At 37.7% G+C, this 19,971-nt stretch overlaps 1 protein-coding gene across 1 annotated transcript; it reads right to left on the reverse strand.

The window, feature by feature from the left end:
* Positions 1–662: 662 nt before the first annotated feature.
* Positions 663–19,870, reverse strand: LOC139944659 (uncharacterized). The gene is made up of 15 exons (XM_071941726.1): positions 19,712–19,870; positions 18,292–18,450; positions 17,262–17,368; positions 16,388–16,708; positions 15,941–16,068; positions 15,263–15,350; positions 14,410–14,543; positions 13,709–13,793; positions 12,935–13,062; positions 12,205–12,354; positions 10,307–11,700; positions 6,599–6,934; positions 5,307–6,037; positions 4,576–4,791; positions 663–3,808 (listed from the first exon to the last, which is right to left on the reverse strand). The coding sequence occupies exons 2-15, from the start codon at positions 18,404–18,406 to the stop codon at positions 3,641–3,643; spliced, it is 4,101 nt and encodes a 1,366-aa protein (XP_071797827.1). The 5' UTR covers positions 18,407–18,450; positions 19,712–19,870; the 3' UTR covers positions 663–3,640.
* Between the last annotated feature and the right edge of the window lie 101 nt (positions 19,871–19,971).

The following is a 19,971-nucleotide window of genomic DNA, read 5'->3' on the forward strand; positions in this document are numbered from 1 at the left end:
CAAGTAAGGTTTTATGCTAATAATTATTTTGAGTAATTACCAATAGTGTCCACTGCCTTTAAGATACATGTAGGCAAATAAACATTTGTGCTAATGGTTATAATTAGGCTGATTGGGCTAATTTGCATAATGGCAATTACGGCATTCACTTGAATACACATTGAGAATACATGAGAAACTAATTTGAGAATACATTAAAGAATAGTAAGACAAAGTAAATTCTGGCTGTGTAATAAATGAATGCAGGCAGCAACAATAATAGAGACTAAAATATCAAATTAACTACATGTAACTTACATAATCGACGGTACAATATACCCAAAACCTGCAAACTGCTCCATCTTACCCATTATCCTAAAATTATGCCTCCATTGAATTTGAATAAATCCTGATTCACCAACTGAAGTTAAAATGTGCAAGTATTTACTACCAATAAGTAATTTGTAGGTGAGATTTAAATAAAGTGTGGTCCAATGACTTATTTGGTCACATGTTAAATAACCACTTAAATTTGAATTCCTCAGACTATAGAAACAGTTGCTATGGCAAATGGTTTGGGTCAAGCTTTTATGTAGCAATCTCCAGATGCCATACACATTCAATCACAATTGTGTACCGGTATAGGTGTTCGCTGTTTCTAATGAAACTACTCAAAAGCTTGCCCCGCACCATGTAACATAGTAACTGTCTCTATAGTCCATGGAATTCAAATTAAACGTCAACTTGTAACACTAAGCCATCATTGTACCAGATATTAGTTTAATCTAACTCACAAATTGCTTAAATATATCATGTACATTACTTTGTTACCTTAAAGGTGCTATGAAGTCAACCTTTCACTGAACGATTCAAACCAACATAGTTTGACAATTCCCATTTCCGAACTTACACAAAAAAATCCCAAATTAATAAAATTACTCATTAATCAGTTGTCAACATTTACTATTAACAAATTTTCAACCGAGAGTTTAAATAATCAGATGAGGTTTGTAATAGCACCATGTGTAAATCTCTTTCGAGTTGTCGTGATTATGGGAAGAACCGATTGTTGACAACTCAGTGTTTCAATCCTCCTGAAGATGATCAGAGCATACTGATCAAAACGTTGAGTTGTCAACCACGGGTTCTTCTTAGAACCAACACTATTTAAAAGAAACTTGCACATGGTTCTTACTCAAACTTAACCTGATTATACTCCCCCACCATGCAGAGTCTCAAATCCAAGTTTGAATAATAAGAACTTTACCAAAACGTAAAATATAGTAGCCCATCATAAAAAATAAACCATAGAAATAGAACACAACAACAGCTGAGCTCATGAGCGCAATAATGTTCTTTGTGTCAGCTGTGCATATAAAAACAATAGTACTTTTCATACCATTAATACCATGTGCCATGCTTGTGTAAAGGCAGTTGAAATTTGCCATAAAGCTTAAATTGGCTACACACAGCATTCTACAAGTTTCATATCTATAACAGAAACACTGGAATGTTAAAACTTTGTCATCAAAAGTCATCTGAATACAATCACACAATCTAAATTTCAATTCAACATAGAAAAGGATGAATATTTATTTCAAATTTTAAGATAATCAAATCAAAAGTCAGTATCAATGACACTTTACCACAAGGCACATTCTTTACACATCTTTTCCCTCTCTTTTCCCCAAACTGTTTTCCTGTCACCCAAAATGTTGCCAGGACAATGCAATGTCTACCTCCTCACTGTGAGTTGAGAGTGTTACATCTCTCTAGTTGTGTGTTTGGGTGACAACCACACCCTATTACCCATGGTATATTCAAACCTGCTCTTATATTCAATCAGTAAAGTACAAATCGTCATCTATGTACTATAAGGCCATTAGTGCAGTTTGTGTATATTTTATCAAATTGGTTTTCCATATTTTTGAGCTTCTGGATCATAGAGTTTATTGAACAAGAGTGGTCTCCAAGGTAATTGTTTAGCAAAAAGAAACAATAGTTTTCAAAGGAAAACATTTCTTTGTTGATTTTGATTAATTTCTTTTGAAAGTTATTCACATTTTTAATTCAACATCCTTGTGATTGTATGAAATTGCAGTTAATGACCTTTTAGCACAGAGCTCAGGAATATTGACTGGACATGCTTCAGTCCACAATGTTTCAAAACAGTTTCAGCTGTTGCAAAATAAATTTTAAAAGAATATTTTTAAACTGGCTTGAGCCAAGACTAAACTACGATGTGACTTACTGTAAAAGAACTTGTACACAGATATTCCGAGTTCAAATCACAACAGCGTAAACAACTAATTTTATAGTACTACTGGCAGTCTTAAATATTTACATTAATTTGTATAAATTCATTCAATTTGATTGATTCTAGAATTGAAGGCTATTTTAACAGATGAGTAAAAGTTTTGTATAAATCTTTGGAATATTCCTAACTGATAATGCTTTTTTTGAACCTGAAATAAAACAAATAAACGTTGAAATGATACTCTTATTATTTCATCAAATCAAACCAATTCCAACAGGTTTAATCTTACACATCTTTCGGTTTGTCATTATTTACAATATAGTGTACTTTTTTCTCCTAAAATATTGAATACATTTCTTAACTTGGACTACCAAACAGACCAAAATGAAGTTTGTAAACGTTTTGTCTGTGCATGATACAAATATTCAACTACAAAAGCAGTACTTGGTTTCTAACATCAGTTCTTTCCAATACAAAAATACATATGAAAATACAGTACTTTAGGTATTCATTTTAGGATAAAACACATAAGGAAATAATATTAGTACATAGGAATCATAAGAAGTACTTTACTTGCAAGATGCTACTAAAGTGCTTTATAGCCACAACTTGAAACCAATCCAAAAAACCAATCATATACACGTTTACTTAAACTTTAATTCCGATAGTCAAAGTGACTAAAAACATTTCAGCTGAATAGCAAAGCAATAATGCATCAATCTTGCAGACACTAAATAGCTAAAGTTCTACCCTAAAAACATATTGTCAAGTAATAAACAAGGGAAACTGACCAACTGACTGTGGTTGACCTAGGAAAAAATGACTAGAGTGGGATTTAAACCAATGGCCACCAGATTTTAAAATCTAGCCCTATGCTGTGGTCCCCCTACTTTGCCAATATCTTTCTTAGGGGTGTCACTCAGTCTAAAAGATAATGAGGGAATACCAATATTGTGAGCGAATATCTGGGGTTGATACTGGCGCTTCAGATATCTTCATTCAATTATTTATTACAATTATTGCTATCCTAAACTATTCCAAAATCAACCTACGCTATAATATAGTTCTATTCTCTAAATTAGAATAATCAATGTATACAATTAATAGCTGCATGTGAATACAATGAAGCATAATTAAGCAAAACAATTACCGGAGAGAACTTTAGTACTTCTTATGGAGCTTACCATCAATCAGCCAACTTAAGGTTGAGAGGTATTCATAGTTGAGGAATTTTATGAGGGAATGTGGATTATGAATTTGAATTTTGATTTGAAAGTTATGAACTTTCTCAGTGATTTTAGTTTCAGAAACAACTGTGAAATTCAAATCAGGCGTTGTCGTCACTCATCAGAGTGAACATACCGTAAAACTGCTCTTGAATCCCCAGAGGGATATATACAAAAATCAGTTCTCAAGAGCTGAGTCACCTTCTGGAGATGTAATGGCGAGTTGACTAGACTGGCCAGGCAGTCCTTGGAGTTGATTGACAGGATCTCCTTCAGACATGACATTGCTTGAGAAGACGCTCTGTTCTTGTTTCATTGAAGCTGAACCTTGCCACTTCATTGAAACCTTCAAAACAAAAATATCAAAACTCACCTATAAATCATGTGAATGAGTTTCAAAATAGAATTTGCAGCAAGGATTACAGATTGTACTACTCAGAGGTCTTAAAGCTTAAAAGTTGAAAGCTGTTAACAACTTTGCAATTTTCACAAATCAGTTAGGAACTTGCACTCAGGAAATCTGGGACAATGTATCTTGAGGAACCAGGAATTGACCAAGACACTTATGAGAGATCCTAGTTTTCATTGCCATAAATAACTCTTCTTGTTTTGTTTGATTGTAATAAGATTGGCTGCTATTACAAGTATGTTCAGGCTACTGGGATGATGGTTGTTGACGTCTTTCTTTTATTCTTTACTATTTTTATTGGACTTTTTCACTTTTCAAAGTTTCTCATGTCAATTGAGACTGACGCCTCATCATTGTAACTGGACATTATATTTTTCTAAAGCATTCTAAATCTAAAAGCAGGAAACTTATTTTCATAACCGAGAAGTCTCCCGGATTCTGAAAATCTACTCCGCGGTAGTAGAATATAAAGTAAGACAGTTCTCTAAAGAACAAACTCTACCTGGCAAGTAGATACACACATGGTGTTACGTCAAACCATGGAGCAATAAACAGCTCCATGCGCAAACCAAATATATATTGATACCTCGCCAGCATGCAATGCCTCAAATCCCATACAACTGTTTTATATCTTAAATTAAATTAATTTAATTTGTTCCAACTTTTAACCTCAGTGTAAAGTTTGATTATAATTTGAATCATACCTGTACTCCATTCTCAGTCTGATCCGTTGCTGAACCACCACCGTGCATTGATATTGCTTGACCAACGGTCATCTGGCCTGGCCCTTCAGAGGAGTAGGTCATTGTCTTCTCTACAGTAGACTCAGGGTCACTCTGTACCAATGAATGACCATTGGATGACCCTATAGTCAGAGCATTGAGGTCAAAGGTCATAGGTTGTTGTGGATCTCCTGAGCTCTGATGGGAGGAAATGGTACAGATAGGAAAGTTACTTTTTGGCAGAATTAACACACAGTCGAAGCATTAACTTGAATGAGATACGCTCCACCATGTCAATATAAACCACTCTGGGTTAAAAAAGGATGTTTTTCACTTATACTTGGAGAGCATAGAGCAAGTCAATCTAAAAAGGTTTTGTTTTAACGCCATGTAACAATCTCTCTCTGACTTGTCATGATTCTGAAGGAGATTGGTGGAGTCGTTAAACCAACAGTTTTCTTAAGAACTGCCACAAGGCATGAGAGATTATTATTAGGCGTCACCGCAAATCCTTACTAGATTTTAAATCCTACTCATGTACATGGTGTTACTACAAACCTCACTAGATTGTATCTCTACCATGCAAAATTTAAAATCCTACTCATTAAACTGTCCTTTAATAATACACCAGCGCATCTGTGCGCCCATAGTTCCCATTCTTTAAACTAATAAAACATAAACACTCACTAAGAACACTTAATGAGAAAACTCACCTGAGTCATAACTTGAATACTTGAAGACTGTTGTTGACTCTTAGCTTGGTTCATACTACTAGACATTGTCATCTTCCCATCTTGATCTGATGAAGACATCATCTTAGATGAAACTTCACTTCTTGTCATTCTCTGAGAACTCTGACTGAATGATGACATATTGCTCAACTGCTCCATGAGGGCTGAGTTATCTCCAACTGTTAGCTCAGCACCGCTTGTGAGTTTGGAGATACTAGAGCTGCTGCTGATTTGCCTTACAGAGGTCTGGCTGCTCCTTACGCTAGTAGAGGAACTACTGCTACTAATCTGTCGCTTCACTGAGGAGTCTTCACTCATCTGCCGCATCATTGATTCCATGTCTCCAACCATCTCGCTGGAGCTGTCACTCTCTTGTCTTGTGATAGATGAGGATGCAATCTCTCCACTTATCTGTTTGGTGAGAGCTATCGTACTGTCAGTGTTTGAGAATTCCTCGGTCGGAGTCAAACTGAAAGATAACATCTTCTCACCACTGATGGTCTGTCTCATCATGGATGAAGATGTTTTCTGGATAGAGGTTGAAGACCTCTCCCCGCTCATGACTGACGTTGTGCCATCAGTGCTAGTGATGTCACCATCTTGAGAGAAACTTAGAGAGGACATCTTCTCACTGCTGCTTGTTTGTTTCATCACTGATGATGTTTGGTGGGAGGACTGGTAGCTCTGCTGAGATGCTGATTGAAGCTCGCCATCTGATAAGTAGGGGTCAACCAACTTTTTGTTAATGTTCTACAAGGGTGAGATTGTAGAAAAATGAAAAATCTGGAAAATTTGAGGGAAGTTTCCTCTTAGTACGTGGAGATGAAGCCAATGAATTTACAAGTTGTTACATTTTGTAGGTTTACAGACTCTGCATTATTACAATTAGGTATCTGAACAAGGGCCAAGTCTTTTCATCTCAGTCATGGCAAGTTTGTCTTTTTCAAGAAAATCGGAAGGGGGAGGGAGACCAAAGACAAATCTTGAAATCAGGAAAGATAATAATAATAATAATAATAATAATAATTTATTGATCTTATATTGCGCTCTCTCCAGGACCAGCCTGTTCGAGGGCGCATGACAATAAAAATTGCAAAAGATTAAGATCCTGATAAATCACAGGTCTAAGCTCTATTTTGTACAATTTATCACTGTGATTCAACACAAATACCCAAAAAAGAAAACAGAATGACTATTATGCAAAAATGAAGATTATTCACAGTAATAAATGATAAGAAATTATAAGACATATTCTGTGGAAACCTGTCCTGTACCTGTTAGCGTCAAGGTGTTTGTCCTATCTTCATCAGAGCCCGTTACTATAGAAACCACACCATCTTCCACTGGAGATGTGACTTCCGTTACGATCTCCTCTCCTCCAACAATCTGAATCTGTCGTACGGTACGCATCGTCCTCACCACACGGGTACTACTACTGGATGACGTCACGCTATGACTCATCGAAACATCACCTGACTGGACTGTGAGGGAGCCCTCCGGATCATCTTCTTGCGAAGTCATTGTGATGGTGAGAGGGTTGAGTGGGGATTGAGGGATGAATGAAGCTTGACTTGTGAATTGCTGATTAGCGGGGGAGGCGACGTTGGAATCTGCATGAAGGGAAAGTCACGATTATGTTTAAGGATGTCAAGGATGCAAAGCATGACCTGATAATGCAGTGATTGTAATTGGTATAGACTTCCATGCATTAGACAATCACAATGTAGCCATTCTTAGTTCTCTTCTAAACACTCAAAATGTACACAACTAAATCCCTCATTCCTATTGAATCAATCTCAACACTAAACATTTGCAATGAGGAATCTATCTTCCTAGTTATTAAGCTCGGCTACATTGTTACTTTTTGAAATCAAGCCAATTTAAGAAGTAGCCTGAGAATTTTTTCTACTGTCATTTTTTTTACAAAGCCTAAACCTACAAGATTGCTAGATATCTGCAACGTGCTTTAACGTCAGGAAAAAAACCTTTGCAATTACATTTTTAAATAGGAAATGTTTTTGTTGTTTTTTTCTTTAGGTATTTTGCTTTGTAATGCAAGAGAAACTAAAGTAAATATAAAGCATTTTGGAAGTAACACTTTCTCAGACCAAAATTGTCCAATATACGTAGAATGATTAGTGGCAGTGTTAATATTCAAACTTTGTTGCCTTGTTTGTCTGGAAACCACTAAGGCTGTACCAGATCTTGAAATCAAATGTTTTCAATTAAAATAAAACTTGAATCATCCTCAATAGGCAATAACATTTGCATACATTCTCTATTATAAGTCTATTGTTTGCTGGGATAACTACAATTATAAAAACACTACAAACAAGCATCATTACAGTACCAACAAAAATCAGCTAACTTGCTTCTTAAAAAAACAAGACAAAAGAAGAATCAAACTTGAAAACCACTGTTTGGTAACCTCACTGAAAAGTGAAATCACAAACAAAAAAGAGTTCATGCTTTGCATTCCATAGTCTCGATTCAAGGTTTATGTGGAATCACGCCTTGATTCAAGACTAGACAGACTCTTGCATGCTTGGTTATGTAAATTATTCTGTACAAATAAAATGTCAGGATCAATCAAGCATTCAAGGGAATAGTGGTAACAACTAAAGAAGGACAAAGTTATAAACTGTTTTCAGTTCGGAGAAATACACAAAGATTGAACCAAATTCCCTTCCAAGGAGTCAATATCCCAAAATGCAAACATTTCTTGGATAGCTCAAACCAGAGGCATTCAATACCAAATCAAACAAGTTGCACAAGTTAGCTTTTGAAGTTACATACGTATACAGCTCAGACAATTTGGACAGCTAGAGGCAAAACTAAAAACACCCGTGCAAAACCAACGTACATCTTGCTTTTAAATAAATACTACACTACAAAGAAGAACAATATGCACAAGTCCAGATTAGCCAGAATTACCCAAAACTAAACTCACATCGATGCTGAAGATATCGATGGTCACGATAGAGACGTCTTGAGAACTTCCCACCGATCAGCAGCATGAGTGATTCAAATCAAGAATAGACACACCCACCCTTAAGACTCACTCACAGAGTGTGATCAGTCAAGCATGGAATTTAAATCTCTACATTGTTACATAATGGTTATACGATGCATTACAGTAGCTGATTCAGTGTATTGGTAATAAGTACCAGAGATTTTCTCTCCATTATAGTATCATGGATCTTTATCTCTCTGCAATCTCCTCTACAATTAAACAGTCTCCAGTGTGTGGTATCAAGAAGGTTTAAAGGCAGGGTCCACTTTTGGTAAATTATGTCAAAGTCCAGTATCCTAACTCGGTATATCCCAACATGCATGAAATTACAAACCTGTGAAAATTTGGTAGAAACTAATGGAAAAAACACCCTTTTGTTGCATAGGACTGTGAGCTTCAGATGCCTTATGCCTCAAGCTTTTCTCAGATTCAAATTGTTGGGGAGAAAATTATCTCTTCCTAGCTACTGTATGTAAAACTACACTACAAAGGGAGCCGTTCCTCACAATGTTTTATAATATCAACAGCTTTTCAGTGCTCATTATAGAAGTAAGTTTCAATGGTTATTAACTTGTAGTGTAATTACCAAAAGTACACCCTGCCTTTAAGCCTAAACCTACATCATGTATTGGCAGTCTATATAAATTACTCTCAGCATATGACCAAGGTATACAGCATTGATCACTATTAGGAAGAAAGTTAATAAGGTTTAAGTTCCTCATCAATGCATACTTTCTTGTGATAATAGGTGGGGGTTTTTCTCCAGAAACGAGAGTTTTCAAACTGTTTAAAGTAAGATGTCAATGGTCAATGTCTATTATCACACGTTATGTACAATCAATTAAGTTAAACATAAATGATCAAATTTTACACCTGGAATTTTCACTTCTAGTCTTACAATTGAGATTTGTTTTCTAACACCTTATTTAAGTCAAAAACTGTGCACTGTCCAAAAAATAAGAATGTCAACAGTAAAAATAAAACCTTCAATGCGACTTCAATCAAACTAAACTTGTCTTCAAGATGTAATTATTAATAACAAGACCATTTTCAAAGTGATATGAAAATGGTTGAGTTGTATTACAAAATGTTGCAGTGGTAAAAACAATGTAAGCAGGTGTAGGCATAAAGGCCGAGTTATAGTCGGTCGCGCGATGGTCGGGCGTCGGAAATCTTGACGCGCGATCATAAAAAGACACGGTTTTTAGGCCTCAGTCTTAGGATTGCACGCAAGATTTCCGTCGCACGACCATCACGCGACCAACTATAAACCGGCCTTAAAGATGTTAGTTGTTACGACAATGACTAGAAAAGTTCTGTACAGAGGAAAATTAGAATAAAGAAAACATATTTCACTATGTGGAAAACTTCCAGATAAAATGCCCAACTCTGCACTCAAGGCAAGCAGTGACTTTGAAATGGAACACAGTCTCAATGCCTTTTCAAACCCTCCAACTCTTTAGATTATTTTTCAATGAGTCGACCTAACATTTAAAAAGTCAACTGCCACAATGAATTTTGTATTGTGGAGTATCTGTGCACAGAACTACCTGTGTACATGTGTAACCTGTGATGTATCATATTGCAGGCTGGCATATCATTCACAACCACAGTGGATGAAATTGAGTGGTAAGAAAGTAGGAGGGTTGACTGTGTACTGTTAAGATGCATTCACCACATATTGCAGAATAGCATAGTGCATCTATCCTTCAAAACCACAGGGGGTGATATTGAATGGTCAAACAGTAGGAGGGTTAATGTATTGCACATTTTTGCCACATACTGTACAAGGTGTACTGTAAGTACTTCATAATATTCAACAGTGAAATCAAATACATAGAGTGACATCAATTCTAATTTACAACAATATTTACATTAAAACAGCATTATAATTAGTTGGCACATTTCTTACAAATACTAAAGATACATACAAAGTTTGCCCCTAGTTTTTACAATAATCAGATCTTACCTGAAAACTCAAACACAGACTGTCCTAAGGTATTCTCGCCAGGGGGTTCCACTACCAAACTTCCATCGGTCTCCACTTCTAACTCGGGTTGGAATGCCTGGGGGATGACCTCACTTGATGGAATAGCTGGGGTCATATCAGCCGTTACGTATCCAGTGAATTCTGTTGGGGAATGCTCAGTATCTGATGTGGAATTGAAGGGGTTTGAGAGTTTAATGTGAGCCGGAGAGAAGTCTGGCTTGATGATAAAAGTGGGTTCCTCACTCTGAGAACTTGTTACTGTATCAAAAGTATCATCCTGTGATTGATCTGGAGTTTGATAGACTGTGCTTGGGGTGACATCGTTGAAACTAGTGAAGGAGTGGTCATCACTGATTGGGGTAGTAACAGAGTGGAATGAGAGAGAGATATCTGAAGGGGCGGGGGTTTGATTTAGGGTCAAGTTGGCTGAGGAGAGGAAGCTGTTTGGGCCGTCATCGTCAGCTGGGCTTACGACTGAGATGTTAGTAGAAGATTCAAACACTTCATCAGAGAGTGGTGTACTTGACCGCTGTCTATCTTCCTGCATCATGAAGGTAGGAGGAGCAGCCTCCTTCTCTTGAGACATTTCAGTTTCTTTAGCATTGATGACCGATGGGTGTAGCTCTAATGGCGTCTTGGTGGGGGAAACATCCGGTGAGTTGTTGTCGCTAAGCTCTGCTTTGGAGTGTAACTTTGTTTGGGGTTCCTTTTTAGGGGAGGTATCTTTCATTTCAATCCCGTCTTCCAGAGCGTGGAAAAGCGGTGAGGGTGAGATTTCAGCTTTAGCCACAAAATCAGATTGGAATCCTTCATTGGGTCGATCTGCAAGTTGAGGAGGGATTGACTCAGCAGTTGGATGGACAACCGCCCTTACAAAATCATCAAATAGTGGTTGGTCATCCGGGTCATTGGTTTCAGCATTCATGTTTCTATTCGGGCTTGAGACATCCAGTGTAGTGGATTCAACACCAGAGATGATTGCCATTTTGCCAAAGTCGGAGTCAAACCCAGGAAGGGAATCTGTTTTGGCCGTCGGTGGCTCTTTGATGGGTGTCTCTGCCTTCTTTACAGGTGTTACGACCCTCTGTTGTGTCGATCGCTTCTCGGGTGTGGTTGCCAGCGGGTGGACAAAGTTGTCTTCAAAGCCAGGCCCTGAAAGGTTTTTCTGAACCGGTGTCGCAGGTCCCTCTTCTTCTTTACTTGATTCAGAAGACTCTTGGAGAGCAGCTGGCTTTAGGGAGTTCCAATGAGCTTCAAAGTCAGGCATGTCGATTCGGTCTCGGTTTTTCATAAGATAAAGCAGGAGACCATGGAGTTCTTTCATGTTGGGTCGGACGTCTGCTTCTAGCCAGCAGTACATCATGATCTCAAACCTATAAACAGGCAATAAAACAATCAAACAGATCATTGCAAATAGTTTCTACTCATCCTTAGAAGGCAAGTTTGCATAATGACTAGGATCCATGTAGGCTTTTTAGAAATGGAAAAAAAAAGTCATAGGCCAGGGCCCATTTTCATAAAGCCGATAAGCACAAAAACCTGCTAAGCACAGGAAAATCTTGCATAGCAAAAAAAGGTTACCAGCCAACATTCCATAAAGTTTACACTGTTACAACTGGTGCCCAACTCATTTTGTGCTTAGCAGAACAATTTTTCAAGCAGTATTTTCTGCTATACAGCTTTATGAAATTGGGCCCAGATGTTTTCGCCCTAGCAGAGTCTGTCTCAAAGGCTAGGGATGAAACGCCAGGCCAATAACTATTTTGTGCCTTTATACCGTAGGTCCTTTTGAATGGTCAGCAGTTTGCATGTTGGCAACAACTAATTCTATTTTCTCGTTTTAGAAGTGGACTAACATTCTAGGCTTTCAAACTCACCATCTCTTGGCGTAGTGGATGTTGAGATTGGGTTTATCAACTCTTATCTCTTGCTCTTTCACAACTTGCTGGAGAACCTGTTCATCAGTCAGCTTAGCGTAGGGTCTCTTGGCTCCGGTCGATAGCTCCAACATCATGATACCAAACGACCTGACAGAATAATAACCATCACAGGTAAATTTCTGGATGAAGAATTTCTTGAAACCTGACATCATTTATAAGTATGTGAAAATTAAAACAATATTGAAATTTCAAACAACATGCAAAGATTCTAAAAGCCAAAAGTATCGTGGCCGAGCAGTTAAGTGCACCGACTTTAAACTCTGGTGTTTCTAATCAGCAGAGTGTGGGTTCGAGTCCCAGTCATGACGCTAGTGTCCTTCAGTAAGACAGTTAGCCATTGCTTCGTCCTTCGGATGGGATGTAAAGCCGATGGTCCTGTGTGTTGTGTAACACTTGTAAAAGATCCCAGTGCGCTTATCGAAAAGAGAAGGGGTTTGCCCCAGTGTTCCTGACTTGATGCGCCCCAGCACCTTGTAAACCATTTTATGGTGCTATGTAAAAGGAGTAGATCTCATACTTCAATTGTAGTTACACATACCTCGCAGTGAGTGACGGATGTGCGCGCTATATAATAAGCCACTATTATTTTTATTATTATTGTGCAGACAATGTCCCTCACTGCTACAGTAGGTTTCAAAATACTCAAGGAATTAATTTCTCGTCTTACCAGACATTTGACTCTTTGGTGATTTTCTTGGTTCTGACTGACCCATCATCCTTTAGGTCAATGACCTCTGGACCTAACCATCGGATTGGTATAGCCTGGCTGTTGTCTCTTGTGATGTAATAATCATCCTGAATATCAGAGAGTTAGAAACAAAGGATGTCACTACTTATTCAGATCAACAAAAAGTGAGATATATATGCGACATCAGGGGCCAATGTGAAATAACACAAACTGAAAGTTCATACGCTTCTTACCTTAAAGGTCTCATAGGATTGGTAGTGCTTAATACATGATATAAAAACCTATGAAAATTTGGGCTTTATCCTTTGTGCGAGTCAGAAGAAATAGAGAAAAACCATGCACAATTTTCAGCATATAAAACACATTGTTCTTAATTTTGGTTGTAACAACTAAAATCAGCTGTTGCGAGTTGGGTTTTTTTTTTTGGGGGGGTGGGGGGTTCAGATAGTTTTCTTGAATATTGGCCTCATTACAGCAGGAAATATTTCACAGACAAACAAATGTTTCAACTGTGAACTTCAGAATCAGTGAGCAATCAGATTAAAATTAAAAATGTTTTTTTATCCTTACCAATCCTGTGCAACACCTACAACTTTATCTCATTGTTTGTAGAAAAAATACATATTTAATGCTATTGCTATCAATGTCATATAAGAAGAAAAGTTTCCAAAGTGCCAACATTTTGAAGAGCAGTGACTGGTTTTTCTTCCAAAGTTTGTTCCTTTGTGACTTATTATAAGAGACAATACTTACTGGATACTTTTCTAAGGCCAGACCATAGTCTCCGATCTTAATAGAGGTGTCTGCACTGACTTGACAGTTACGAGTCGCAAGATCACTAAAATGAAAACACATAAATTGTTATAATTTTTTTAAACTCTAGTTTTCAGGGCTGACATTTATTATACATTATTGAAATTCATAGTCTGAACGGCATCTCTTAAAAGTTTCTATAATTCATGATTTTGATAGTGAACTGTATTTATGCATTGTGGAGTTTTGTGGCAGGTGCATCAAAATTATCAAAAGATAGATTACATCTTGAACCTAAATAACCCAGGCAGCCATTTTGATTTACATGACCCCCCTAGCTGAAGACAAATGGTCAATAATAAATATTTGGATTGGGGGCCATATTTAATAATAATGACCAAACATTTCTAGTGCACCATGTCTGTTAGGGATGGCACCAGTGGCACAAAAACAAGAACTCTGCTATACACAAAGACAACCAAACCCTGAAACCTATAACTTTTGAAATCAAAGTTTTGAGATGTGTTTTCAATTGGGAACAAGTATCTGCTTGTCTGAGTTGAGTTGATGTGGGAGGCTGTTTTAAAGAGATGGCCTGGCATTACTCAAATGCCTCCCTAGCTTGACACAAAACCTCCACTGATGTAACCCTTGGCTCCAGATAAACAAAAGAAAACTTAAAGAAAAGACTGAATACTAACACGTAGATAAAGTCAGCTTGGTGAAGCCACATCAACCCACTGATCATATCATTAGCCATCTTAAGCTGGATATCTTGATGAGCCATCTCCTGAGCCTCACTGCGATGTTTACGTAGATAAGACTTCAAATCACCCTGGAAACGAATTAAGATATTCATAATTAGTCCAAATAATCATAAAGCCTAAAGTTGCGCTTAAGAAAGCAGAAAAATGATCACAGGCACTTGAAGAGTGTTCCGTTTTTATTTTATTTTGAGATATCTCCTTACATCACAAACAGCCACTTCATGTGGGCTGCACTTAAATATGAATGGAATTAAAACGAAGATAACATTTCATAGAAAAATGTAGTCTTAGTTCAGGTGGTTTTCTTGTCTTTGATATGTGCCAGACTTGCTCAATTTATTTTGCTTTCTTTATTAAAGACACTAGACACTATTAGTAATTGTCAAAGACTAGTCTTCTCACTTGGTGTATCTCAACATATACATAAAATAACAAACCTGTGAAAATTTGAGCTCAATCAGTCGTCCAAGTTGCGAGATAATAATGAAAGAAAAAACACACTTGTCACACGAAGTCATGTGCTTTCAGATGCTTGATTTCAAGACCTCAAATTTTAAATCTGAGGTCTGGAAATCAAATTTGTGGAGAATTACTTCTTTCTCGAAAACTATGTTACTTCAGAGGGAGCCGTTTTTCACAATGTCTTATACTATCAACAGCTCCCCATTACTTGTTACAAAGTAAGGTTTTATGCTGTGTCCACTGCCTTTAAAGTGAGCAGTATTTCAGGAGAACCATTTTACTTCCTGTCTGTTTATTGGCTTTATGAACTGAATGGGATACTTACAAACGGCGCATACTCTAGAATGAGTAATAATGGCATGCTGTCAATACACTGTCCAAGCAGGAGTAACACATTGGGATGATTAACCTCTCTGCAACAAACACAATCAAATATCAACCGTTTAGTTCAAGTTTGAATTTTCATTGCACTTGCCTCTTATTGTATTAGTCACTTTAAAGACTTTCTCCAGAATAAAAATGAGTTTTGTGATGCATTAAATTCCCCAATAAATAGAGTCATCGTGAAAAGTGTTAAATGTAATTTTATTATATGTTCTATTCCTTCATGGCTAAATTTAAAATGTGACGTCATCAAACATCAATAACAAATGGGTCGGTACACGACAGGAGATGAATATTTGCACCAGTCAAAAGTCAAACTAAACGCAGGTTCTTTTTTACTTTAAAATTCAGGAATAAACTAAAATCTTTTTACATAAACACAAAGATCGTATGTTTTAAACGTAACATTTTTAAAAGTTTTTAATTATATTTTTTTTTAATTCCATTTGAAGGGTATCGTCGTAAAACCCAGTTGGATTTTGAGGTTGAAGACTTTTAAGTTTTGTTTCCATCTTTCTAAGGAATCTATAGCTATTGGAAAATGAGTGCGTCTTTTTAAACATTCATTTGAATTTTACAAGATGCCTTGTATTGGCCAGAGTGATAATCAATGTTGTACCTGTATGGTTGAACTTCTTGAAGAAACAACAGTTGCTCTTCTGGTGATGCATTGTCCCGTAGTTGCTTAACAACAACACGTGTCTTACGCAGGCCGGGATGCATCCGCTGGGCTTCCCCCTGTAGAACCTTCAAACAGAGAATACACTTTTAATCAAACATTCCACATTCTCCACGCACAGGCAGGAAATGTAAGACAATATCTTGACAGTCTCCACAAAGGGAGTCTAGGTTCTTTCAATTGAAACTGTATTTCAGACTTTGAAATATTGCGTCTGCAAATGAAGAGGAAATGCTCAACTTAGCTTTCTTGATTCAAAAACATAGATGTTAAACCAATGTTTGTATGAGAGAGAAATCGGGTGAAAGGGCAATCCAACATTTGTTTTGTTTTCCTAATTACCAACAGTGTCCAGAGATTTAAAAGTTTGTCTTGATCCTAACTTACCTTTCCAAACCATCCATTACCCATCTCATCAACGTAGCTAATCTGACTCCTAGGAAACTGAAACCTTGGAGAATCAATCAGTTTAATACTCTGCACTGTCTGACCAGGACTTGAACCTCCTCCTCCTCCAACCCTCAATACATTAACCCACTGATTAGTGGTACGACCAGGGAGTTGAGGTAAAGGTTCGATGGTGACTGCATCGGTATCAGAGGCTCCTGGTGGATGGCTTGGGGTGCTCATGGTTGGGGGACTGAAGTCAGCAAAGCTGGTGTAGTTCTGACCCACTACAGACTGCTCTGTTGTCGTCTCTTCAAATTTCTGCAACATTTGAGAAAGAATGGAAAATTCTAGATCACACTTGGGTCAACAAAAATTGAATAAATAGAAATATCGCACATTTAACAACAACGTGTTATGCACTTTACATTAGTGCCCTGGTCATTGGGCCAATAACACTCCTTGAATCTTTCTCAGCTCCCTTTGGTGTATACAGCCCTGAGCTGCAGTGGCGCTCCAGTTGCTTTTCTTATACAACATCAATCTCTACCCTCGCAGGTACCCATTAATACCCCTGGGTGAAGAGATGCAATTACAGTAAAGCATCGTGCTCAAGGACACAAGTGTCATGACCGGGATTCGAACCCACACTCCGGTGACTTAACCAACAGAACTTGAATGTGATGCTCTAAACCACTTGGCCATGACACTTAATGTCATCGCCAAAAACTTGATCTACAAAAGATATAAAAACCCTTTAAATCAGTTTAGTTTTAATGTCTTTCTCTGTATTTGTTATTGTTGTCAGTCAATAACAGACACAGAAGAAACAGAGAGGGGTAAAATAAGAAATGATGAGGAATGACAGGCTTACAGCAAAACCAGTTCTGCAGCAGAAAGAACACCCAATCAAAGTAATGGCCAAACAGATACAGGATGCAATGGAGAAAACACTCATCAGTGTAGCTTCGGAAACAGTATCTGGAGGAAATAATCAGAAAATCAGTCAAAATACATGATATCCGGTTCAATTTCATCAATCATTCAAGTAATAAACTGCAAGAGAAACTGACTGGGTAAAAAGAACAACAATATTGACAAAATAGAAGGACTGTCAACATAGGGCTAGATAGCTCAGTTGGTGGAGCGCTGGTACGTTAATCTGGGAAGTCGTTGGTTCAAATCCCACTCTAGTAAATTTTTCTTTGTCCAACCCGAATCCTTTTCATCAATTAAACTCATATCTCATGTTCAGATGGGGCTTTGTCCAAAGTCCAGTTTTTAAGTGCGGTGCAGCAGAGCAAACAGCAGATCATATCATCACAACCTACCCCCTGTTTAAACCACAAATGGCATCCCTAGGGTAATGAAAGTGGATGAGGCCAGTTTTTATCTCGAAAAACGTGAGAAGAGTCACCTGCTGCCTATTTTCAACAGTTAAGCTTGGTTCATACTTCCTACGAACCGAGCTTTCTAAGTTATAAAACTGACATTTGGCATTTTGGCCAGCGGACCACTGTTAACTTGTTAAGGGAGATTCTGGTATCTGTATCTGTCGAATACTGCAACAAACTCCTCACAGGATATATAAGTTGCAGTTGTGGTGTGGCAAGTGGACAAAAATTAGTGGTGAGCTCCCCTTATGAAAGTGGTACTGCACATTAAAACAGTTTACCAGCTGAAATAGAAATACCTCAGAATGTATATAATTTTTATGGAATCTGGCAACAGGCCCGATCCACAACATCATTTCTGGTAATAAAACCAAAGGTACCTCATATTGGGGGGGGGGGGTCGTAATGGCAAATTTTAACACATGGTTCATTGTACAGCATGCAGCTTTTGGGTATAGGGGGGGGGGGGGTTGACCAACAACTAGTTATCACAGCTAGTTTATTACTTGCCTTTTGTGTCAGCTAAAGAGGCAGCATCTCCACATCCAGAGAGGATCAAAACTAGACCAAGAGCCAAGAAGCTCCATCTGAGTCTCATTGTGTCCGTCCGGAATGATAAAGCCATGCTGACTGGTTGAAGCTGAAAGTCACTTTCTTAAAATGTTACATCTGACAAGAAAAGAACACAGCTTTGTTAATGACACCAATCAATGATTAATATAGGCCCTAGATGGTAAAAACTTAAAGTTTGTGTAATTTCCTTCCTCTTAGACTTGGAGAGTCTGTGTCAATGCACAGAGGAAGAGTCAATGTGACTTTAATTAGGGTCTTCATAACGGGGCTACATGTAGGTGAGGGTTACTGGTGACCGAATGGTCTGAAAACAATGACAACAACTTCAGGAAGAGGTTGTTATTGTAGCCACATTAAACACTTAACAAAACAATGCCATTGCCATGATATACGATGGAATCCCTCGGAGGACTCAAGCATATTGCCACTACTTAGCACTTGACATAGGATAGGAGTTAGTGGCGATAATCGTAACCCTCCATCCTCCCGACTGTCGGGAGCCGTAACCCTCCATCCTCCCGATTGTCGGGAGGTCGGGAGGAGGGAGGGTTACGATTATCGCAACTAAGGATGGGCCTAGTTGAAATGATATTCATTTCCATTCCCTGGTAAAAACACTAGGACTCGGCTTGGAGTTATTACTTATAATATTTATTATAAATTATAGATTTACAATACAAAGCTTTTTTACGTCTTGGGAAATGAATCCGAGTCTGACAGTCCCCAGTCCCAGAAGTGAAAGCAGGTAGATCATTATTAAATTGAACAAACTCAGAAGAAAAGGAAAAGTTTCCGTATGGCCCCACCACTTTTTCATTCGATATGATATAATACAGTATCTAATTTACCTCAATGAGATATCCCTTTTTGTAAAAATGAGTGAAAAAGTGGTGGCGCCATACGGAAAGTTATCCGAAGAAAAAGAGCGTGACATCTGTATGTGAAAAAAATAACACAGGCTACGGCAAATTCATTATTAATTAGGGTTAGGCCTATACCTGTGACCTAGTAGTTAGTTTATAGAGCTAGCTGGTTTTTAATTTTAAGCAGACATATAAACAAGTCTGAATTTAAATGTCTGAAATTTCTCAACTCTGCGAAGTAAGCAAAAACAAGCACTAAACTACTGTGAAATAAGATGATTCGTGACAAAAAAGTGTGGCAGCTGTGAAGAAGTCACAACAAAAGTGACCATATAACATGATAAATCCCACAATCCAGGGGTCCAGATTGAGATAGAAATAAAATGTAAAAAATTATCTTAAAAATAACTATCATCAGTTGCTCGAAAACTAACTAAAACAAAATTCCAACCATAAACAGCCAGGGGAATGTGCAAATTGAAAAGGGAACTCACCAGCGTGAAAAAAAAACATTCCTACGTTCTTTTGAAATCCTACGCCACAGTTTCGGAATGTGGGTGTTCACCATTCATTACACACACTGTTTGTTTACGATAGGTGGTTCATGGTTGGAAAGCAAAATCCAGACGTTTTCTTTTTACTACACCTACAGAATATTGTGGATTGCTACAATAATTGACAATAGAGGGCGCTAATTGCAATAACGATGAGTAGATTGTGGGCGTTTCGTAGAAATGTTGAGGCTGTTCTTTTT

The sequence above is a fragment of the Asterias amurensis genome, chromosome 11 (genome assembly GCF_032118995.1).
Source record: "Asterias amurensis chromosome 11, ASM3211899v1".
In the NCBI taxonomy this organism is placed as follows: Eukaryota; Metazoa; Echinodermata; class Asteroidea; order Forcipulatida; family Asteriidae; genus Asterias; species Asterias amurensis.